The 26,004-nt window shown below is 36.0% G+C and overlaps 1 protein-coding gene across 1 annotated transcript; it reads right to left on the bottom strand.

The window, feature by feature from the left end:
• Positions 1-10,663: 10,663 nt before the first annotated feature.
• On the bottom strand, positions 10,664-25,227 carry LOC136232854 (lysine-specific demethylase JMJ25-like). The gene is made up of 13 exons (XM_066022298.1): positions 24,705-25,227; positions 24,502-24,617; positions 22,880-22,976; positions 22,630-22,774; positions 20,915-20,978; positions 20,105-20,819; positions 18,933-19,259; positions 15,889-16,236; positions 15,475-15,547; positions 14,131-14,216; positions 13,664-13,783; positions 11,114-11,178; positions 10,664-10,992 (listed from the first exon to the last, which is right to left on the bottom strand). The coding sequence occupies exons 1-13, from the start codon at positions 25,113-25,115 to the stop codon at positions 10,968-10,970; spliced, it is 2,592 nt and encodes an 863-aa protein (XP_065878370.1). The 5' UTR covers positions 25,116-25,227; the 3' UTR covers positions 10,664-10,967.
• Between the last annotated feature and the right edge of the window lie 777 nt (positions 25,228-26,004).

The following is a 26,004-nucleotide window of genomic DNA, read 5'->3' on the forward strand; positions in this document are numbered from 1 at the left end:
TTCCCAATTTTCTAGACAAGGAGATTGTAAGCGTCTAATACGCTTGATAAGATGTTTATTCTTGAAGAATGTGGATTATGCTAGATACGAATTCAAAATCAAGGTAAATAAAAATAAATTTTGATGCTCAAAATCCTAAAAATGTACATTAATTATGGATATTGAGATAATTGCTTTTGCAACATTGGCTTATATAATTTTTAACTATTATATTATGGTTCGTACAAAATTGTTAGTATTTCAAGAGTTTTTAATAGATGAAAATAAAATATGATCATAGGACAAATTATTGAAAAATATTAATTAAGAAAAATTATTATTTGAATCTCTTCAAATTCTCAAATATTGAGCATAATGATTCTAATTAATATAATTATTTTCACATATTAATTATAAAACGTTTTTTTTTTGTACTGAGTGGTTACAATTGCAATTTAATTCTATTTAAATAAAATTAATTTATGAACTTAATACTTCATTAAGAAAAAATAAAATGTTTAATTAATGGGCAAAAAATATTTTCACTCTCCTCTTTATACGCTTATGTCTCGACATTATCTCTTATTTTAAAAAAAAAACCCCGAGAGGAAGATGGTTCTCTCCTAATTATCTTTTTCGTCCTTTCATTTTTTTTTCAATTCTTTTGTTTGTTTTTCTTACATACAAAATTCAAGAATATATAATTATTAGAAAATATTAATGAAGTCAAATAAGTGATATCTGCGAGTATGGCTGATATTCTATATAGTGAAAGAATGAAAAACAAATTGATTGAATGTCTTGATGAGATATTACGAGATGAAAATAGGAGAAATCATCATCTTAAACTGATTCAATTAGATATATTGGGTTATTGTAGCAGAATGAATAATTGAATTCGAATACTTGGTGATCATGAAATTCCATCAACCAAAATAATTATCATCAAGATGAATTTGTGACTAATTCTTACGAATTTTATTTTTTTATATGTAACATATTGAATTGATAAAATTTCTTCATATGCAACTGTTAGCGATATTTTGCGAATATGCTAATTTCAACCTTGTCACGTGTGGTTAGGGTGCGGGCGTGCCAGAGAAATTATTTCTCAAAATATTAAAGACGGTTAAGTTTATGGAATTGCGCGCCAAAACTTGAAATCTTAAACGAAGCGATTGACGAGGGACGCAAGGATTGAAAAAGTCCCTCTTGGGTCTCTAGCGCCGTTATAGAAACTTTGCTAGATAAATTGTTTTATTTAAGCTAATGCGGGTAAATTGAAGACGAGAAAATAAAGGAATTTAAAGTGCGAAATTGACACAAGATTTGGTGAAAAATGGTATTTTATTGATTGAATAAGTGTTTGAAACATGAAATTGGAAATGAATTACAATTGAAAAACTTCTATACTAAACATATAGCTGATTCAATTAAAATGGAATAGCAAATCAAATACAAGGAATTGAAATGCAATTAAAATAAATTGGAATTCAACAACAAACTCGGAGCCACAATAGCTATCTCGGATTGATGTTGAATTTTGGCATCGGCGTGAGGTCCTTGGAGAGCTGCAATCGGTCGGGCCCCTACAGTATGTGCTTGGTGCAATGGCAAAACGTTGGTAGGCAAATAGGGCAGATTTAGACCTTAACTTCGGGAGCTTGGTTAGAGTGCTTAAGAACGCGGAATTGGACGAGTAAATAGTGTAAATTGAACTTTAGAACGTCAGGAACAACTTTGTATAAGGGATCGAAGGCTAAAACGGACTTAAAATAGACGTAATTGAGGATTGAAAATGACTGGACGAATCTGGAAAAATCTGGGCAGAATAGCTAAAAGAATTTGGGCTGGAAAGGTCAGTGTGTAACTATAGTTTCTGGATATGGAATCGGGAAATTAAAAACACTAGATTGAAATTCAAGACGTCAGGAACAACTTTGTCGAAGGGATTGAAAGCAAATAATGATTTAAAATGGACGGAATCGGGCTTCGAAAACAATTGGATGAATCTGGAAAATTAATTCGGAAATGAAATTCTAAATGAAAATTGAGCAGAGTAATGCTAAATTGAATTGAGAAACTTAAAAGAAAGACTATTGGAACTTGAATTGGAGCTAAAGAGAGCTTAAAAAAGGGATCAAAGCTAAGAAAAAAACAAAGAACGAAAAGGAAAAACTTGAAGAACTTGAAGAACTTGAAGAAATTAAAGAACTTAGGAGCTAAGAACTTGAAAACTAAGAACTAGAAACTAGAGAGAATTGAAAGGGACCTTAGGAAGGGGATTGTGTTTGTGTTGAGTGTGATTTTTAATGAAGGGGAGGGGGTCTATTTATAGTTTTTTAGAGTGGCATTTTGGTAAATAGTCAGTGGTATTTTGGTAAATAGTCACTAACTAACTTAACTAATTCCTTAACTTCCTCCAACTACCAATGCCACATCATCCCACTACCTCAACTTCCATTAACTTCCATTGACCAATTCCAACTGCTGCTGAGAGAGAGTTGACGCCCCGCGTATGTCCGACTACGCCCTGCGTGTTGGCGGACACTAGGCCTAGTGCGTTTCATTGATGGTTTCCACGCGTGGCGTCTCTGGTGTCGCGTCCCGCGTGAAGGAATACGCCTTGCGTATTGGTGGATACGCCCCGCGTATTCAAGCCTCTGATCTTGGAATGCTCTACGAATGCGTCTTACGCACGGCGTATTGACAGATACGTCCCGCGTGAGAAATTACGCCCCGCGTAAGGTGAAGGACGCGCTGCGTGTTTGCGTTTTGACGTTGATTTCTCCGGACGCCTTGTTTACGCGCTGCGTATTTAGGACACGCCCCGCGTGGTGCCGGACTCTCTCATGGGTTGAAGGTTAGCTTACACGTGTATTTTTCATTATTTTCTAGACAAAAATAGAAACTATACCCTAAATTAAACATAAGCTTTCTATATACATAAAAATAAAATTTATTTTATTTTGGGCCAACAGCAACATTAGAAAAGTATTGATTGTAATAGTTTATAGAATAATATATTGATGTTGCTTCCATTTTAACATAGATTGTAATTCTTTTGTATCGTAGATATAATATTTAATTTTAATTGTAGTTTAATTCAATTTTTATTTAACCTATATTGTAATTCTTTTGTATCGTAAATATAATATTTAATTTTAATTATAGTTTAATTCAATTTTTGATTTTTTATTATATTCTAATATATTTCTTAATTAATCTGCTATTTTATTATTATTGTTTCACAGAATATTTAGAATATGAAAATGTATTAAAATCCTAAAAAGTACAAATCATTGAATTTTATAAAAATAAATAAATCATTCATCTTTAGTTAAAATTCTATAAAAAAAGTAGTCGATTATTTTGAAAATTAATTTAATTTGAATTATCATTAAAAATATATATATTAATTTCAAATATACATAATATAATTTTTTTTCATAGCATGATATAAAATTATTTAAAAGTAAATATGTCAATCTATTTATTTATCTAAATTATATAAAAGTTTCATATCCCGTGCATCGCACGAGTTTTCGACTAGTTTAAATAATTATATGTTTACAGTTTAATCGTTAGTTATCGGCTGATTGCATTTGTTTAACTGATTTGTAGAGTTGTACAAAAATTAAATTATATATTCTAAAAAAACTTATAAAATTAAGGGTTAATTAAAAAAACATATGGTTTTATGTTTTCATAAATCGGTACTTATAAGGTTTTTTCCATTTTGTCCCAAAATAAACCTTGTAATTTGAGTCGTTAGCAGATTGTTGATGTGACAGTGGGTATTTTTGGAAAAACAAAATCTTGACTTTGAAAAGTAACACGAATATATATAGATATCCATTTGACAACTTTTCAATGTTCATTTTTCTGGATTTGAAAGGAATTTACTCACGACACTAATTATATATGCAATATCTAGTAATATGTATATCATGACGTACATTAGACAAAATTGATATATTCAACCTAGAAATTCTCCTCCTATTCCTATTTGGTTAATCTCCCTTTTAAGTCCTTATATATATTTGGGTAAATTCCAAAAACAACCCCTGTGGTTTCATGTTGTTCAAAAAAAACCCCTGTGGTTTGTTTTTACCAAAAAAAAGGACTGTGTCTTACGCCATTACAAGAATTACGGAAATGGAGAAAATTTCGTTTAACTTGGTGACGTGGCAAATGGTAGATTTGTCCGAAAATATTAGAAGACCTATATAGGCTCCAGACCTTTCTATAACAGCTTTTATCTTTAGTGACTTTTCATATTTTAGTTGCATTGATCGCTTTCCAAACTCGGAATACGAAGTGGCAGCCAACCAAGAACTCATTCATAAACACTCTGACCATCGTTTCTACTACTGATGGTGTGTGTTTTCTGAAGCGACGAAGTTAGATAGATGTTGGAATCGCTTGTTTGAAGTGGGTAGGGCAACCACAGTTCAAGGTTTTTCCAAGGGGTTACATGTCAGCCAAGGTAAGTGCACCATATCCATGGAAATTTCGATTTTTTTCTTCTGTTACATGTGTTCTTGGTTTCGGGTTTTGTTTGAGTAAGTTAGGGTTTTCTGTTTTTACGATTAATAATCGGACTTGTGTTTTTTTTGTTGGGTATATTGATCATCAACAGTTATATTGCATGTAATAGTGTTTTAGTTCAATCGATTCGTGTATATTATCGACTTGTCATTTTATGCATCTCTCTGTTTCTATTTATCGATTAGTATTGTCTTTTGGTTTTGTTGGTTTGATATATAAGTTGAGTTATGGTTTTGTTGGTCATTAAATAGCTATTTATTATTGTTTTGTTTGTTTTTGCTGGTATGTTGAATGAATTGGTGCAGATGGCTGGATATGTGACCCTGGTATTTCACCATGGAGGCAAATGGTCCTCATTTGATGACTCTATGAAGTATTTAGGGGGAGATGAAGCTGAGATTACATTAGACAAAGATTATTTAGGCTATTATAGATTGTTGGAATATTATAGGCAGCTAAAGTATACAGGTGGGTGTAGGATGTGGATGCATGTGATAAGACTTAGAGGTAGCTCTACCTAAATCTGTGTCAATGATTAGGGATGATGTTTTTGTCAATCTGGTTGATGGTGATGAACATTCACCAGCTGAGTCCAATGCATCCAACTCAGATAATAGCCTATGATCTAGAGTTGGTGGTCTTGAGTTGGTGATGGTAGGGGAGATAGAGGATTTAACTCTAGTTGATGATAGGGTTGGAGTACAACTAGCTGAGGAAGTAGGTGTGGATGGAGATGAACCAGTTGAGGATGTGAATGTAGGTGTGGATGGAGATGAATCAGTTGAGGATGTGAATGCAAGTGTGGATGGAGATGAACAAGTTGAGGATGTGAATGTAGGTGTAGCTGGAGGTGATGATAGTGAGGATAGTGAAGATAGTGACTTTGAAGTTGTTTCAGGGTTTGATAGCACAGACAGTGAGGATGTGTCATTAGATAGTGAGGCTGGAGGAGGTGTAGGTGAGGGTGTATATGTGGCTGAAGGAGAAAGAGTTCATGAAGGAATTGTGAATGGAGAAGAAGTATTTCAGGAATTAGGTATAGAAGGTGGAGAACTAGTTGTGGATGGAGAAGAAGTAGTTAGGGAAGTAGGTGGGGAAGATGTAGAGCTAGTTGGGGAAGTAGGTGGAGAAGATGTAGAGCTAGTTGGAGAAGTAGGTGGGGATGGTAAAGAAATAATTGATGAAGCAGTGGAAGCTAGAGAAGAAGTATTAGAGGAGGTTGGTGTTGATGGAGGATACATATTTGAAGATGCGGTAGGGTTGGATATAGGTATGGATTGGGATGCTTTTATTAACACTGAAATGGGTAATGATATCGGTGAAGATAGAGGTGAATATAGGGGAGAAGACATGGGGGGAAGGTAGGGGGGCAGAAAGTGGTGAGGAAAGTGGTGACAGTGATGAGGACAATGATGGTAAGGATGATGGTGATGAGGACAGTGATGGTGATGAGGACAATGATGGTGAGGATGATGGTGAGGATAGTGAAGACAGTGAGTTTGAAGTTGTTTCAGGGTTTGGGAACTCGGACAATGAGGAAGTGTCATTAGATAGTGAAGCTAATTTGTTCAATGAAATTCCAAATGAAGGTACAAGTAACGTCCCTAATAGAGAAATGCACAATGATGGCGGCAATCACAATTCAAACAGGAGGGAGGTAGAATTTGAGTTCAATGAGGCTGCTCCTGACTTAGATGATGAGTTAAGGAGCTTGCATGGTTAAGATGATGAGGGAGCAACACTTAATGTAGAATACAATGCAATGACTAAAAATTTGGCATTAGGTATGACATTTAGGAGTGCTAAGGAGTTTAGAAAAGCCTTGAGGGCTTGGGCCATAGAGGGAGGGCAAACATTTTGTTTCAGAAAGAATGGACCATCAGTGGTACATGTGAGATGTGATACAGATGGTTGTGAGTTCAGGATTAGAGGATCTATGGTTAGAGACACTCAAACTTTCAAAATAAAGACATATAATCTCAACCATACTTGTCCTAGGCAATACAATGAGAAATTTTGCAAGGTTTCATACCTTTGTGAAAAATATTTGGAAGACATGAGGGATGATAAGGATTTGAAAGTTGCATACCTGAAGAATAAGATTAAGAGGGATTTGGGGTATGAGGTGTCTACTCGAAAGTGCTATAGGACTAAGAGCGAGGGGAGGAAAATTATTGCTAGTCAAGTTAGGGATCAATATAAGAAGTTGTATGATTATGCAGAGACTCTCAAAGTCACTAATCCAGGAACTGTTGTCAAAATCAAAACTGAGCTGAAGCTAGACCATGGGTTAGGAGTTCCTAGGGAGATTGTTTTGTTTCAACACATGTATGTTAGAATGGCTGCCCAAAAACAAGGACTCTTCTCTGGCATACGGCCAATTATATGCCTTGATGGTTGTCATTTGAAAGGAATAATGGGGAGGCAGTTGTTGGCTGCAATTGGTAGGGATGGCAATGAGAACCTATTTCCAATTGTTGTTGCTGTTGTTGACTCTGAGTGTAAAGAATCCTGGTCATGGTTTCTACAAGTTTTGCAAGATGATTTTGGCACGGTTAGAGAAACTGGATGTGTCTTCATGTCGGATCAACAAAAGGTTAGTCATTGTTAGTACTGACTTGTTAGTGTTAATTCATAATTGACTACTGATGATTTGTTCTTATTGTATAGGGGCTGGTGCAAGCTATGAAGGAGCTAATGCCAGATGTGGAACATCGTTTCTGTGTCAAGCACATGTACGAGAACATGAAACTGAGATTCAAAGGGGTTGAATACAAAGAGCATTTATGGAAGGCTGCATCGGCTGGTACTATGAAGTTATGGGAGAATCATATGGAGAAACTCAAATCATTTGACCATGCGGCTCATCAATGGGTGATGGACCATGATCCTCACACATGGGCAAGGAGTCACTTCAACCCTAGAACCAAGTGTGATGCAATTCAAAACAACATCTGTGAGTCATTTAACAAGATGATATTGCCTTGTAGAGAGTTGCCTATACTTAGTCTGCTGGAATGGATGAGGAAAGCCTTCATGGCGAGACAGTATACTAAGTTCATTGGTATGAAGAACTACAATGGAAATGTGTGCCCAAATTACCAGAATATGCTTGAGAAGATAAAAGTGGAGAGTAGAAACTGTTTCTGCACTCGAGCAGGTGATCAATTGTATGAAGTTGATCATTATGGAAAGAATGTTGATGTTGATCTTAAGGATAAGACATGCACATATAGGATGTGGGATATTTCTAGTATTCCTTATAAGCATGCAGTGGCTGCCATCATTTATTAGAGAGAACAACCAGAGCAATATGTGCATGACTATTTTTTGAAGACAACGTATTTGGCAGTATATCAACATGTATTCAAGCATGTGCCATCACAAGAGGAATGGGAAAGGACAACACTACCTGACATTCATGCTGGACTTATACTTAAACCACCTGGAAGATCAAAGAAGAGAAGAAATAGGAGGGCTGATGAGCCAAGGGACCTTCATAAGGTTTCGAGGATAGGAGGTGGTGTTAAATGTGGCCTATGTCAACGGTTAGGCCATAATGCTAGGGGTTGCAAGGCTGGAATTACAGGTGAAACCCCATGGCAAAGAAGGCAGCACAAATTAGCCAACAAAAGGAGTGGTAAACAAGTTCAAGTAAGTCTATACTGTTTGTATAATCAACATTAGATGGCCAAGTAACATTTCTCATATTTGAGTCAAATGCATATTTCTTTTTTTTGTAGGGTAGTCCACCTAGAAAGGTAGGCAGGCCTAAAAAATTCACTAATGCAACCACTTCCAACCTTGTACATTCTAGTGTAAGTTGGTGGAATTTGATGGTTTTGCTGCTTTTGTTAGGATTTTGGAATAATAGTGTAACTTAGTTATTTCTTGATGTAATATGATGCAGCAAAGACATGTAGTTGGAAGTGCTTCATAGCCACCCCCAACACAGCCACGAGCAAATGTTGGTGGTGTTACTAGAGGAAGTGCTTCACAGCCACCCCCAACACAGCCTTCAGCAAGAGGACAAAGCCAACCAGTGGTGAGAGGCAAAGGCAGAGGTAGGGGCAAGGGCAGAAATTTCATGGCACCAACAATTTCTACATCCAGGAAAAGAGCCAACCCATATGAAGCAGAGCCAAGTGTCCCAAAAAGACCAAAAAGAGCTGCAAACCTTGCTGAATTAGCCAAGAGGCATGACCATTTCACTGAAAATGTTGAAGATTACTAAGAAGTTTGATAGGCATATTAGAACACTACTTTTTGTTACCCATTTTGTATATTTTGTGAATTGTGACCTTTATGGTACACTAATTTGTGTATAGGGTAATCAAAATTTATGACCTTCATGCATACACTACTTTTTGTTTGGCATTATATGTATATTTCCAATGCCTTATATGTAATACCTTTGTGACAATTAAGGTTCTTTCTAATTACTTATATGTAATACCTTTTGTTTGGCATTATATGCAATTAAGGTTCTTTGCAATTTACATATATTGTGACATGAACTTGTTAACATTTTTAGGTATATTGTGTATGCACAAGTAACAACCCATCATTTAAAGCTGATTAAATTGCACAAAATTACAAGCCAATAAGTTGCACAAAATTACAAGCCAATGAACTTGGGTAACAATTAATACAAGCCAATAAGTTGCATTTCAATCTAGCTTCATTTTTCACACAAGCATTTACACAAACAGGTAAATGGAAATACAATGAGAACTACAAAGTGTAGTTTGTCTACCACTAAAGCAACCAAAATCTACCATCTACCCTACTATCATTATCTATACTGGCAATCATCATCACAACCAACCCAATTATCACTACAATCACAATAACAATTAATTTATTCTTTAAACACCCATTTCTGATTTCAATCTTCTATTTTCGTAGTTCTCCTGCACCGGTTCCTTTCTCAGTCTTTGATTTTCTTCCTTCTCCGGCAACAGTTCCATCTCTACCTTTTTCTTACCCTCAGAAGTGGACCGTAACTCCATCTCGAGCACGACAAACTCCTAAATCATCAGGATCAATCCACTCAAAATAACGACAAGCAGCTCGATCAGGATATTTCGCACAACCAACGAACCTCCTTCCATTGTTTAACTTTGTTGATGCTCGACGGATTGGAGCTCTAATCCCACAGAAGCAGTTTGATTCATGCCACTGACCCAATGAAATTTGAGAATTGGATGAATTCGATGAACTCATCTCTTCACGCTTTTAGGGTTCAGTAAATTCTTCACGAATTAGGCGAAATTGGAACTCCAAATCGTGGGGTTTACATTCGAAATTTCAAGAGAATCACGAACATGTTAATTACTCAACATGATTTGAAGGAATTTGGATTTTAAGTTTTCGATCGCAAGAAGAAATTGAGAAGAAGTAGAAAATTGGGGGAAGAAGAACAAGGTCTGGAGTTTATATAGGTCTCCCAATATTTTCGGACAAATCTACCCTTTGCCACATCACCAAGTTAAACGGCATTTTCTCCAGTTCCATAATTCTTGTAACGGCATAAGACACAGTCCTTTTTTTGGTAAAAACAAATTACAAAGTTTTTTTTAAACAACATGAAACCAGCGGGATTGTTTTTGGAATTTACCCTATATATTTTTAATAATTTTAACTATTTTAACACTCCTGATTAGTTTTAGTTGGACTTATGTAAATTATTATACTAGAATGTTCATCTCTTTATAATCAGTGGCCACTTTTCATCCATCAAATTCCATATTTCTCTCTTTTGAGATTAGGGTTTAAACCCAAAATTGGAGATATCTCAAATTCCTTCAAGTTCAGTTAATAATGGTTTTAACATTAGTTGGTGTAGAATTAATACCTTCAATAATTTTCTCTCTCAACCCTCTCAGCATCAACATCATGTTGTCCAATGGAGTGTTTGGCTGCCTCTTTTTGACTTCTCACTTCAAAAATGAGAGTTCTAGGTGTTTGATTAGTAACCTCATGTTTGCCTTTTACATCTGAAAAGTTTGGTTAGTGACCTCCTGTTTGCCTTTTACACCTGAAATGCAGTTTTTTACAAAAACAGAGAAACTCTACTTTTTTGAAAAAGCAGTTTTTTCAAACAGCAAACAGTAGGTAAAACAAACGGGCCCTAACATTTAATTAAAAAAAAGGAATAATAACAGTATTGCTTAAAAATATTACAAATTTCGTTTTTTCTAGACAGCCCTACCATATGTACACAAATATTATCTGCAGAATACAAGATTTGAAGACATGTAGAGTTTCTGTAGTCATCTGCATTTAGCAAAAGAGTGAGATGGATGAGCAGCTTCAAAATTAGTAGATGATGATGTTCACAAACGATTATCGGTATTCTCAAAATTGCTGCAATAAAACACCCTCCACCACCATGTCTATCAATCTACAGATTTCGATTTCTGTTTCTGTTTCCTCTATTCTGATGTTTCTTCCAGAGACCTAGCCATTTTTAGCATTCAAGGCTCAAGTTAACTCAGTTCAACTCACATAACAAAACAAAGTCTTCAAAAACATATTCCAATAGATGAAACTTATACACCATATGTAATCAGTTACTTACTGGTCGGTTCCATTCTCCAGAGCTGCCACAGCCCATTTCATAGCATGAACACACATATTCTTAACCTGTTTCGTGACCCAGAGAACATCATATCACCAAGTAATTAAAATAAGTAACATTATTTCATTACAACAGCAGAAATTTGTATTTAATTTATGCAAAACTAGTTAATCAGAAAGTTCTAGATATCATTATTTTTCTCTCCTGTAACTATGTCGTAATGCCTTGAATCAGTATAACACACTACGACAGGAAGCAACGGGGTCTCGCTGGTTACATCGTGGGTTCCAAGTTGGATTAGGATGTGGGTTTCTAGTCGGATTAGATTAGATTGAGTATTATAAATACTCTATTATGTAAACCTAATTTGTAATCTGTTTTTCGCCTACTAATAAATACTATTCTCCTTCTACCCGTGGACTAACCAACACAACGTTGGTGAACCACGTAAAACTGTGTTTTCGATTATTTATTATTTATCTTCCGTTAATTCCGCACAACAAACTATATAAACAGTCATATCGTTCTTGAGAATATTCAATAAAGCTAATATACGATTCTCAGATATTTTCTCTATCTAGTTTCTTGAATCTGTTTGAAAATTAAAATTAAAATGAGGGAAAGAGCTGGATATAGGTCATACATGGTAGTTAACAGTTATAGTCACAAACAAATAATAACTCTATAGGAAAGCGTCTAAATTTGCCCCTATGCTTTTCGGGGAAGAGCAATTTAACCCCTACCGTTCAAAATGGTGCAATGTTGATCCTATGGTAGAAACACTAGCCCAATTTCTCCATTTTTCATGGGATTCTGTCGGAAAAATTGTATGCAATTATTGACAGAATTCGGATTCATCCAGTATTTACTTTGGAAAAGGAAAGAATTGAGCTACGGTTTCTTAACATGGGTCAACATAGTACCATTTTGAATGATAGGAGTTAAATTGTTCTTCCCAAAAGTTCTTGTTGGAAATGTGTCTTAGTTAATTTATTAGCAGATAATGTTTTATTTAATTATTTGAATTCAGGAGAAGTTATTGCTTATGTTTAGGAGAAGTTATGGAACTAAATTGTAACTGATGTTTGTATTCCTGTATAAATTTCCTGAAGTTCAATAGAAGTGTGCATTGGTTCCAAACTCTTAAATGTTAATTACTACAAATTGGTATCAAAGCATTTTTTCTTGAGGGACTTGTGAGTGAGAGGGAGAAAGATGGTAACAAATAATCCATCAAATCTTTCACCTCCAATCCTTGATGGAGAAAATTATCAAGTTTGGGCAATCAAAATGAAAACCCACTTAAAAGGTATTGGCTTATGGCAGTGGGTTGAAACTGAGAGGGAAATACAACCTCTTGGAAACAATCCGACACTCAATCAAATTCGAGCTCATGAAGACGAAGAAACGAAAGGTCCAAGAGCCTTGTCTCAAATTCATGCCGGTGTTGCTGAGTCCATTTTTCCGTGAAACTGCCAAGCAAGCTTGGGATACTTTGAAGGGTCTCTATCATGGCAATGATAGAACAAGAAGAATGCAATTGTTAAATCTCAAAAGAGATTTCGAGATTTTGAGAATGGAAGAAAAGGAGACTCTACAAGAGTTTTCTGATAAACTAATGACAGCGATAAATAAAATCCGATTGATGGGAGAATATCTACCCGATAGCCGGATCGTAGAGAAGGTGCTTGTAAGTTTGCCCGAAAGATTTGAGGCAAAAATTTCATCTCTTGAAGATTCCAGAGATATCAGTCAAATTTCCTTGTCTCAATTAATCAATGCTCTACATCCACAAGAGCAAAGAAGAAGTTTAAGAAAAGAAGGAACCCAACAAATAGTTGAAGGTGCTTATATGGCAAAGGGTTCATCTTCAAAAGGAAAAACTCAGTCCAAATGTGCTATCTGTAGCAAGCCCGGTCACCATGAAGACGATTGCTGGTACAAAGGGAAGCCTCAGTGTCACAAGTGCAAAAGGTTTGGGCATATTCAAAAGAACTGTAGAACCAAGTCTGAAGAAAGTGTCAAGTTGACACATGTTGTCGAAGAAGAAGAAACATTGTTTTGAAATTGGTGAGATGTGCACCAATATGAAGCATTTGGAGAGAAGTGCTCCAATTCTAGAATGGTGATGGGAAGTACATCATCAAAACAAACTTTGAAAAAAGTTGCGTGTTTGTAAATACTAAGGCAAGGAGGAGTTTGTTGGAAATGTGTCTTAGTTAATTTATTAGCAGATAATGTTTTATTTAATTATTTGAATTCAGGAGAAGTTATTCAGTTATTGCTTATGTTTAGGAGAAGTTATGGAAGTAAGTTGTAACTGATGTTTGTATTTTTGTATAAATTTCCTGAAGTTCAATAGAAGTGTGCATTGGTTCCAAACTCTTAAATGTTAATTACTACAGTTCTGATAAAAGAGGGAACATAGCAGAGTAACTTGGACCGCCAGCATTTTTACTCAGTTATATCAACACTTTCTATTACAAGAATGAAGTCCAGAAACTTGAAGTGGATATTAAAACAGATCCATGACTTAGAGAAATTTTGTACCTCCAATTTGTCTTCTTTAGCTTGATGATAATGGGGAAGTAAACGGATTTCTTCCGTCAAATGCATGAACTGGCCAACATGTTCAGGTGAAACAAAATCGGTTTCTACCTTTATACATGACTGTTAACACATGGAAAGATGATTATTAGCTTAATGCCCGTGCATAATAATTAAGCATGAATGCCCCGGGGCTGGTGCAAGCATTGACAACATAACTATATTTATGAAGTTATTGGTCTAACAGATCAGTAAATGCTTTTGGAAGTTTCAATACTCCCTTCGCTACCTCTTCTACCAAAAAAAAAAAGATGTCCTGAGATGAAGTCGACAATTCTTTCTGATACATACACATGACTATTTGGATATGAGAAATAGATGGCTCAGCAAGCTAAATGATAAAAGAGATGCTGGGTAAAATTAACCAAATTTAATATTTTCTATAGCAAAAATTCACCATTTTGTTTTACCTTCAAGTTTCTCACTTGATAAGGACAGCCTGCAGGAATAAAGACTGCATCTCCAAGTCTCTGGGCAAATGTCCATGGCTCAATGCCTAAATCACATTTAAGAGCAACAAAATTTGGAAAAAGAAACGATATATATTTTAGAAAAAATACCAAAATAAACCTTGCGCTTTGAGTCATTTTCAAGCGTAAACTACGTGGTTTAAAAGTTGACAAACAGATACCTTGTGGTTGATTCTGTTAACAAACAGAATCCAAAAAGACTAACTTTGTTAAGAAAAAAAACTGAGATGGCAGTCAAAGGGCTAGTGGGACATTTTTATCCTTTCATTTATTTTATGATTTATTATATTTTTAAAATCTAAAAACCTTATCCGATCCTCAATTGACACCTCACCATCTCCTCTTTCTCTCGCATCTGTCTCATGTACTAAGTAATACACTCTCTCCCACAAGCCTCTTGTTCATCTACTTCCTTGGGACTGGGACTGTTTCTACCATTTTTTATGCCTCTTGTTCGTCTTCTTCCTTGGGACTGGGACTGTTTCTACCATTTTTTATTAAAATGAAAATCAGACTTTTGATTACGGTTTCTGTCTTTGAACACCGAAATTCGCTCTATTCTCTTTCTCATTCAAAATTTCGAATAATCACTCACTCAATCCATCTCAGTCTCTTCCATTGCTGCATCTGTTCCTTCTTCATCATTTTCTCCCAGAAATTTCAGAAACTGCATCCAGTTAAGTTTTCTTTTTTGAGCATTTCTATATATACTATTCTGGAAAATCATCTATGGAATTTGCATTGGCTTCTAGTGCCTTAAACAATTTTATCCTCCGTTTTTTGTGGTTCTGTTTCAGATCTAGAGCTCCTTCGTCTTAGCTAGTTTCTTTTCATCTTCTAGTGCCTTTGATAGACAAAATTCTGATTTTCATTTTAATAAAAAATTGTAGAAACAGTTACAATCCCAAGGAAGAAGACGAACAAGAGGCCTGGGAGAGAGCGTATTGTTTAGGACATGACATAGATGTGAAAGAAAAAGGAGAGGGTGAGATGTCAACTGAGGATTGGATAAGGTTTATCATTTTAAAAATATAATAAATCATAAAATAAAAAATAAATGAAAGGACAAAAATGCCCCACTAACCCTTTGATTTTGAATGTCAGTTCAGCTTTTTTAACACGTTAGTCTTTTTGGACCATGTTTGCTAACGAAATCAACCACAAGGTACCTGTTTGTTAACTTTTAAACCACGTAGTTTATGTTTGAAAATAACCCAAACCAAAAGGTTTATTTTTGTACTTTTCCCTATATTTTAATTTAACAATGACTAATATTTGGCTCACCATATTCGTCTTTCAGCTTCCTCTTATGCTTTACACCCAAATAAAAGGTTTCATCATATATAGGATGCACAACCTGTAGAAGAAGAAACAATAGAGAAGGTCATCATAAAAATGCCTACTACAAGACATGACATCACCAAAATTAATGCAATTATTCATCATAATAACATCATCAAACCAATATTGCAAGTGATAATCTTAGCAACATCATCAAACTAATATGTGACCATACTACAACTACAGCTATTTTCATCAAACTAATAAAGACCCCCAACCAAAAAAAAAAAATCATTTAACTTAAGTACACTGCAATTGCAGATTTTCTGTACAGATCAATCTTGCATAATTAAGTATTCTTTAAACAATGTTCAATACAAGAAACAAACATAAATAACAAATCAATCCACAAATCACCTTTTGCAATGGGCAGCAGTGAATATGCCTAAATTCTCTGAAGTGCTTTTTTAGATACTCCTGCAACTTAGGAACATCTTCTCTCCGGAATATGTCCCAAACCGCACCTCCCTCATCTTGCTTCTCCAATTCATTTCCACAATTTGATGCTAGACCTTTCTTATTACATTTTCCATGAACATTTGCGTTAGCATTGTTCCCATTACTGCCAAAATCTTCATCTACCATTTGATTACTTCCAAACAGTTCTCTTTTGTCTTGCTCTGCATGCCGCTTTTTCAAATCCTCTATTATACCAAGGTGCACAGGCCCAGGCGTCACTGCAGTCATATGTGTCAATATATTCACCTGAAACCGTCAATTCTAGCATAGATTAACAATTAAGATTAGAAGGCCAATTTTGAGGCTAAGCAATCATTTTGGAACCTCATCTTTGATTTCTGATGACACAGAACCTATAAATGACTATAGTATACTGAAATATTATAGAAAGGCAAATTTCCATGCTTGTATAGGGCGGCCCGGTCGCACTACGCGTCCCCGCTGAGCGAGGGTCCGGAGAGGGGTCCCACCACAAGGGTGTACTAGGGGCAAGCCTTCCCCTGCCAATTTATTTGGCAAGAGGCCGCTCCTAAGACTCGAACCCGTGACCTCTTGGTCACACGACAACAACGTTTACCGTTGCGCCAAGGCTCGCAAATTTCCATGCTTGTATATTTAAACTAAAATAATTTATCTATTCCAGCAAGCCAACTGAGAAAAGGACAATTAAATGAAAATGACCCCACCTAATACGTAGATCCTAGGAGCATTTCATCAGTCTTGTCTTCAAAAATATCTTCAATCAAGTGACACACAGCTATTAGGCCTGAAGACTACAACCTCTAGGTTGCAGGCACGATGACCATTGACGGTGACCATAATCCCCAAAAATCTGAATCTATAGGAAAATAATTAATCAGCTGATGGTTAGTATCTCTGAAGCACGGACACGCCATAGACCCAGCGTATCGCATGTCGGATACGTATCCGATACGGAAACGGCCGGAAACGCCTGGGACGCGGTGTCAGGGCCGTTTCCGTAATATCGGAAAGTTGGACACGCGTATCGGTGAAGGATACGGTTGGCCCAGAAAAAAAAAAAAAAAAAAACAAGCGATTCTTCAAATGTGAAAAAACAGCCGTTCAACTTCAATCATCGATCGTCGTTATTCCAAATAGATTTGGAGAGCCAGAAACTCCAAAGGACAAGGAGAATTAATGCCAGAAACTCCTAATTAATACAAAAACTCTCAAACTTCTCCATCCATCTATATAAATAGGGCTGCTAACAATCTTTCACAATTCATTCACATTCGTTTATATGTATTTATTTAGTTATATTACAAAAAATCATATATAAAAATATATTTTTAACATTTATAAATGTGGCCCAATATTTTTAATATTTACACGTGTCCCCCACGTATCCGTGTCCTGTGTTTTATAAAAATGACGTTTCCCATATCCGTATCCGTGTCGGATACCGTATCCGTATCCGTGTCTGGGCAACATAGGTTAGTATGGTATTTGGAGGAAGAATGGAGTCATGGGCATGAAGAAAAAGAAGTTCAAAACTTAGGAACATCTCCTCTACGGAAAATGTCCCAAACAGCACATCTTGCTTCTCCAATTGATGTTATTTAGGAATGTTTACAGCTGTAGGAAATTATAACTGCTGCCACATCAGCAGTTGTTGTGCCTATTTAGAGTCCTCCCTTGCTGTGTAACAATTATGAGATTAATATTAAATGAAACTATCTCTCTTTCCATCTTTCTCTCTTCTCTCTACTGCCATTCTCTCCCTAATTCTCTGTTCTCTCTTCTCTTCTTATTCTTCTCCTACCTCTACTCACTACTACCAAAGATTCCTAATCGTTACAAAAATACCTTTTGTTTGTAAATAGCAATAGATGTTTATGTTATGAACTCTGAAGCACGGACACGCCATAGACCCAGCGTATCGCGTGTCGGATACGTATCCGATACGGAAACGGCCAGAAACGTCTGGGACACGGTGTCGGGGCCGTTTCCGTAATATCGGAAAGTTGGACACGCGTATCAGTGAAGGATACGCGTGGCCAGAAAAAAAAAAAAAAAACAAGCGATTCTTCAAATGTGAAAAAACAGCCGTTCAACTTCAATCATCGATCGTCGTTATTCCAAATAGATTTGGAGAGCCAGAAACTCCAAAGGACAAGGTGAATTAATGCCAGAAACTCCTAATTAATACAAAAACTCTCAAACTTCTCCATCCATCTATATAAATAGGGCTGCTAACAATCTTTCACAATTCATTCACATTCGTTTATATGTATTTATTTAGTTATATTACAAAAAATCATATATAAAAATATATTTTTAATATTTATAAATGTGCCCCAATATTTTTAATATTTACACGTGTCCTCCACGTATCTGTGTCCTGTGTTTTATAGAAATGACGTTTCCCATATCCGTGTCCGTGTCGGATACCGTATCCGTATCCGTGTCTGGGCAACAGGTTATGAAAACCATTTTATTTTTATTGATTTAGTGGACTGACAATGCTTATTGCTTTTTTTTTTTCCGTTTCTCTACTTGCTTGTAATCTATCACAAGTGAAACAAGATACTAGATCTTATGCACACTCACTAAGACACTTAATTCTTGTGTTAAAACCAGGTAGACTTTGTAAGCTCGGAATGAAGAATTGATAATTTTACTTTGATGAAATAAGGATGGTGTGAGTTTCAGTAATCAGGAAAAAAGCATGCGAGGAATCAAAAACATGCAACTTCAACCATATAAACTGACCCTAAGAAAAAAAACTCCAATAATAACATGGTAAAAAAAACGAGGGTAAAAAGCATTGCAATTTAATGTGAGGAATAAAAAATATGCAATTTCAACCATATAAACTGGCCCTAAGAAAACCAACTCCAATAATAACATGATATAAAAATGAGGGTAAAAAGTTGGCAAGAATTAGTTATACAGATGCAAAGAGAAAGAGCTCAACGCACCACATCCGACATGTGAAAGCGAAGTTTTGTAATTGAATCTCCACGCCCGAGCTCTTCAGAATATCCATAAGCCATGTCTGTCTTTGGGCCTATATTGGGTTTCATAGATACAGGCAATCTGATAGCAAGATTCAATTGTCCTCTGTGAGGATGTGTATACTCTTTGAATGGCAAGCAACTAATAAACTCAGCAACATGACGAGGCAAACGCTCATCAAACAAATCAGGTGGTGGCCAGTCTTTTACTTTCAATATTTCAGGCCACCCTTTACGGTCATATCGCCCACACAAGTATCCTTTAAAGAATTGATGGACATTGATATCTACCTGCATATCACCATTCAGCATCACTAATTAGATTGTACCTCACAACAGTGACAATCCATAGCACTTGCAGAATAAAGTGGGGTAAGAAATGCCACATGAATCTGTTCTAGTTTTTTATAAAAAAAAAAAAACCAGGTAAGCACAAAGAAGAAAAGGAAGAAAACAAACTGTGGTCTTTAGAAACCTACTGAGATAATTTGAGAAGCTTTATGCTAATTAGATAAGCATTCATAATTATGTTGGAAGATATTAGGGAAGAATCCATTTTTCCAATAATTTTAGTAATAGCACACAGACGCAGAGAAAACCCTTAGTATTAGCATTTTTCAAACAATCCCCATATAGAACAGGTAATAGTGTGAAGGATATTATCCAGTCAACCAAAAAGTCCAGAGAACCATCCCAGGTGAAACACAGTTTCAACTGGAAATTGATGAACAATACTACAGTACTGACAAAGCTGACATTATATATAATAAATTCAGACAAACGAAATTAGATATTACTACGTCATTTAACCCTTAAAACCTAGATAAGATCCATATCCTCATCAAATAGGTAATCCATGTATTTTAGTTCCTCAAAATTTTGGGTTTGAGGTATTATTTATGGTAATAAATGCTACTAGTTTAACTTGAAGGCCATAAAATCATTTTTCAAATATCTTCCAGCAAAATCATTTCAGAGTGTACACTAGCACACCATCATTATAGAAAGAAGCAAATCTCATATATCTGATGCAAAATGTTGACCTAGTGAAACATTGCTCACACTAGCACAAGACGGCCATAGGAGATAGCATAATCGTCTTCAGTATACTGTAATAGTCCGAAAATCACACTAACCTCGCACCAATCCAAACATTCAATGGCCTTTACATTCAAAAGTACAACATACTTTCCATTTTTTATCTGGCGGATTGCACGCCACATGACCATTGGCTCCCAACTTAAGCCAGTTCCAGTTTCAAGAACATTGCTAACAATCACAGGCTCAGCTCTCATCCAATGGTACTGAAAATGCTTCATATCCTTCTCTTTGATGTCTCTAGCCCTTGGGCAGTATAAATAATTGTCATCAGTATTCTCACGGGATGCCGCTTTCAATAGCTGACTATTTCTGATATCAGCATCTCCTTCAGAATTAAAACATTCACATTGCTCAGGAGTGATACCCATGTCGAGTTGAAGCCTTTCTGCAACATCTTCTGCTCTCTTTACTAAGTCTGAAACCAAATGTTCTGAGAACATACATTTCAAATCTAGATTGTTCAAACCACAACGACAAAGAATGCTTCCATCTTCATTTTTCTTCCATCCAAATTTTGATCTCTGCAGATCCTCAGAGCAAGTATCAGAAGGCACCCTAGCGAGTTTTTTAACCTTTCCAGCTTCGCCATGTAAATAATTGAACCCTCTGTCAACATAATCCACAACCACCTCTTCAACATTACCCTGCAGGCACCCGTCACGGATCTCCCGACAACAAACAAGACAGAGATCAGAACAACACCTCGAACAGCTTCTATGATAATCAAAGATAGAGGTTCTGCAGCTGTCACTGCAACCAAAATCAAACAAGTGAAAAGGGAGAAAGACAGTAAACAGGGTCTAACTTTAATAATTACAGAGTTTCAGGAAGAAATTTGCACTTACCAGTACATGCGTTCATCCACAGGACAATTAGCCTTTTGTATCTCTAATTTTGCAGGTGATACACCTGGACAAATGATATTCTGTCAATTAATTAACATCTACACTTTCACAGAAGCCCACACACACACGCACTTCAAAACTGTAACAAACCATGTAATACACTAGGAGTACATGAGATACCATGTCGATTGAGAGACTACATTGATATATATTACTTGGGAGCAATACACAGATATATATACAAGTAGTAGCCTAAGCAAGGAGACATACTCCTAAGGTCAAGGAGACATACTGACCCTACTAGCGGCCTAAGCATGCCCCAACAGCCCTTCAACAGCCTTAGGCATGTTATTCATTAATTACATTGACTTATACTCTAACAATTACATTGACTTATACTCTAACACTCCCCCTCAAGCTGAAGCATGGATTTTAATCATGCTCAGCTTGCTATAGATACTTATAATATGATCTTAAGACAATACAACTCAAAACAAGAAACTCAAGATACTTTGGAATATAAATACATAATTCGGGAGATACAACCTGGAAGAACACATCGAATAGGAGAGACGCCCGAGGAACATCAAACTTACGTAGGAAACAGACAAGCAAAACTCAGTCGAAGCAACACGTAAGAGGCTGCCAGCATGTAATTGCATAAAAGGAGATTCACCGGCAAACTAACCGGACAGACAGGTCGGAAACAGAGAGACGACGGCAGCAGAAGAGGAACAGCGACAATCCATTGAGGTGAAATCAGACTCCGCTTACAAGGCAGACAGAAATGCTGAATGAAACAGCCCAAAATTACAAACTCGCAAATTCTGCTCACAAGGCAGAAAACAAATTCTGGAATCTTAATCCAGAAACCCAAGAGAGAAGCCGAAACAAGGCTCTGATCCCATGTAAGGAGGACTTTTCTTACAGTGACGACGACACAGGGTGGCCGGAATGTGAGGAAACGCCGATCGGAAACGGAGAGGATGAACCAGAGGGGTGGTGAGATAGAATAACGTCCCAACAGTGAGTATTCAAGAGACTAAGCTCTTGACAGAAATGGAACCCTGGGAAATACTACCCAGAAAATATTGAACCCTGGGAAATACCACCCAGAAAATATTGAACCCTTGCAAAAACACAACTTTGGAAATACTTCACAACTCTGGAAATACTACCCAGACAAAAGAATTCATAAACCTTAGACCTTAGGCTCTGATACCATGTAACAAACCATGTAATACACTAGGAGTACATGGGATACCATGTAGATTGAGAGACACATTTATATATATTACTTGGGAGCAATACACAGATATATATATACAAGTAGTAGCTCCCGATATTACTCCTACAGTCAAGGAGACATACTGACCCTACTAGCAGCCTAAGCATGCCCCAACAGCCATTCAGCAGCCTTAGGCAGGTTATTCATTAATTACATTGACTTATACTCTAACAATTACATTGACTTATACTCTAACAAAAACATTAATGCCAAGACGAATGCAGACACCCATATGAGCAGGAACCTGTCAGAGATTGATATAAGATCTACGATTGGGCCTTAACTATAAGCTTTTAGTTTAATCGGTTCCATGACAGAACCCACCTGCTCCTAAACAACAAAGTACTGTGCTATAAAAATACTAATTCCAAACAAAGGACTGTGCTTTAGCATAGCTCAAAGTATATGTCGTGCGCAACCAGATTACCTTGCATAGTAGCTTCAGTCTTTCTCTCCATTAATTGTTCTTCATTCAACTGCTTCAGGTGTGGAAGAATCCATTGGAGCAAATACTTAGCATATGGTACTCTCTTTTCCATATCAACACTCCATGCCTCTAGACTTCTAACATACTGCCAGGAATAAGGAAAAAGAGAATAAATAAATGTGCTGGAAGATTAGTTGTAGCATATGACAAGAACATTGATGAACAATTTTTGCCAGGCAGAAGAACTGACTTCCGCTGAAACATCTCGCAAGCAAGCTTTGCAGTTACAATTTCCAAGACAAACTGGGCAAGCATCGGCAACTTCATTAGCCGTCATCTTGGGATACCTACACAATTTAAGAAATACTATTCAGAAGAAAAAAAAAAAGAATAGCGATAGCAGGAGTGTTTGGTGGAGAGAGGCAAAAACATTTCATGCAAAACATTATCATGGAGTGTTTGGTGGGATACTATTCAGAATGGCAAAAACATTTCATGCAAAACATTATCATTCAAACATAAATGTCATAATCTATTTTAAGCAATTGTCCTGTATTTAATCAGAACAGGACTTGAGCTTTATCTTTTCTTGGATATGTCAATCTACATAGATTATGGCCCTGTTTGGTAAAGAGCGTTTTGGGATAAAAAGAGCGATTTTGACCAACTTTAGAGGTTTGACCACTGAAACCGCTAATTGGAGTGTTTGGTGGAGAGAGGTTTGGGAGAGAGTTTTGGGATGAAAACGCTAATTTAGAAAAAGCTCTTAAAAGGAGCTTTTTCAATTAGCGTTTTGCAATATTAAAATTAATGGACTTCTTTAACCCTAATAGATAGACTCTCTCTTCTCCTGCGCCAAAATTAATGCCCTTATTCGTCTTTTTGCACAAACCGCTATTATCAATCAGCTAATTTTTACCAAACAGATCTATACAAACAGCTAATCAAATCAGCTAATGTAATCAGCTAACAGCTAACAGCTAATTCCCAAACAGGGCCTATATAATATATCTATCAAGGTAAATAAAATCTCAAATAAGGAGAAATATCAAAGCATGGTCAAGGTCAACACATAATAACTCATGCTATCAGGTACTGAGTAACAGCTAAAAATATACAGAATCTAAATTCATGAAATCCCAAGCTGTTAAAGGTAACAGCAAAAGAAGAAATATCTTTCAACACTAGCAAAGGAACCAATTAGTATTTTTTTCTTATGAACTAGTTAACCTAAGAACATAATTTTACTACAATAAAGGGGATGCCCGGTGCACTATGCGTCCCCGCTTAAACGAGGGTCCGGGGAGGGGTCCCACCACAAGGGTGTACTGGGGCAAGCCTTCCCCTACCAATTTTTTGGCAAGAGGCCGCTCCTAAGACTCGAACCCGTGACCTCTCAGTCACACGACAACAACGTTTACCGTTACGCCAAGGCTCGCCCTCATAATTTTACTACAATGAGAGAAATAAATTTTTTACTCGAAAATGGATATAGGTTTGTCGACAGGCCCTACAATTACCTTCAACAACAAATTATTGCATTACTCTTCCTAAACATTTTCACAGATGTTATCCATAGCATCTACAAAATACTGATACATACTAATGAACTTTTTCATATGGTACAATGCTATTGTGAAACAAACAAATGAAAAAGAATTTCTAGTTGAATGCAGCATTCCTACCTCATAGTAGAAAATCCGGGTTTGAAGCCCTGATAAACCTAACTACCTCAGACTGCACTTCCTCATGATACAGGAATATCTAATTGAACTGTAATATTCCTACCTCATAGTAGGAAATCAGGCTCTGAAACCCCAATTATGCCTTAAAAAAAATGGAAGACGTTAAGCAATTAGTATAAATGCATACCAGGTCTCCAAGCACTGAGTGCAGTAGCGCTTTCTCTTGCATTTCTGGCACCGAACGACAGCATCTTTGTCGTTTCTTTGACATTGATGGCACACTAAGCAAACGTATTCCGTATACTGCAAATTCCAAAACAGAGAAACACAAATCAAGAAAGATAAAACAGACAGGCAATGTATAAGAACCTTCTTGACATTGAATATCACCATCTTCCTGTTGCGCTTCGTAATTTTCGGGGGAACTTCGTGTGGCATGTGCTCGAGCTTTTCAGCAGAAGTCGCTTCCTTGTTTCCATTTAAATCGGAAGTCATTAAATCATCATCCCCCTTCTCGCCATATTCTTCATTGTTCTTACCTTTACCAGCATTTTCCTGCAATTCTTCACCACCTTCTCTTCCTTCGTCAGAGTCTAAAGCATTTTCTAAATGATTTTGACCGGTAACTTCACTGCTGCCAGTTGTTCGTCCCACTTCACTACCTCTTTCGTCTTCACAATTTTCTTCTATATTCTCTGCAGTATATAGCCTCTCATCTTCTACCTTCTTCACCTTCTCAGCACTCTGCTCATCGAAACCACCATTTTTTAGTCTCCTGCCACGTTTTTTCGCGGAACTCATACCTTCGTTTTATCAGACAAACTTGCAGTTTTTTTTCAGGTGTAATTGAATAGCATGAGTAAACAAGGGTTGGTGAGAGCGAGAATTTTGATTAATTTTACACCGATGTTAGAGGGGTCTTTTTCTTCCGAGATTATCCTCGGTATAAGTACGTTATTTATTTTTTAATTTTTTTCTATCTATACTATCTATACTATATATAATTACGGAAGCAGAGAGAAATGAGAAGAAGTGTTTTAAAGATCTTTTTGATGAGTTGTCAACGTAATAAAAAATCAGATTAAAAATATTTAATTAATTAAAAATAAATATTTAATTAATTAAAAATAACAAATTTATATTTATAATATATTAAATAATTACTAGCCTATTAATTAAAATAATAAAAGAAAGCAAGAGTTACGGGAAGATGAAAAAACACAAAGCAAAGGAAATCCAAAAGTCACAAATAAACTTCTATATAAAGCATAATAGATAGTATTCCACCATTATATTCATTAGTCACGATAAATAGTATTATATTTCTGAAGGTAAATATTTGATTTTTTTCATATGTTGTAGTTATTTTGTTCTCAATTATGTTGTTGTTTTATTTTTATTAAACAATAGTTGTTATAGTTTCATCTTTCAGATTAATTTCTGTTGTTACCCAGGTTCTATACCTCTCGCTATCTTATCCATATTTTCTTTTTTATTTGTCTTTTTTTTTCCAAACTAATAGCTTCAATTGAAGAAATCCGACAGAAATAGAAGATGCATGAACAACTAAAACCGAAAAACACAAAAGTGTCAAAAATTACAAGAAATTCTTATGTTTCTCAAGGTAATTATTCAATTTTTTTCATATGTTTTAGTTATTTTGTTCTCAATTGTGTTGTTGTTTTCTTTT

The sequence above is a fragment of the Euphorbia lathyris genome, chromosome 6 (assembly GCF_963576675.1).
Source record: "Euphorbia lathyris chromosome 6, ddEupLath1.1, whole genome shotgun sequence".
Classification (NCBI taxonomy): Eukaryota; Viridiplantae; Streptophyta; class Magnoliopsida; order Malpighiales; family Euphorbiaceae; genus Euphorbia; species Euphorbia lathyris.

Coding starts and splice junctions, on each gene's coding strand:
- LOC136232854 (XM_066022298.1), bottom strand. CDS start 25,115: ATGAGTTCCGCGAAAAAACGTGGCAGGAGACTAAAAAATGGTGGTTTC. Junction 22,775..22,879: donor TGCGAGATGTTTCAGCGGAA/GTCAGTTCTTCT, acceptor TATTCCTGGCAG/TATGTTAGAAGTCTAGAGGC. Junction 16,237..18,932: donor GCTTTCACATGTCGGATGTG/GTGCGTTGAGCT, acceptor TGACGGTTTCAG/GTGAATATATTGACACATAT.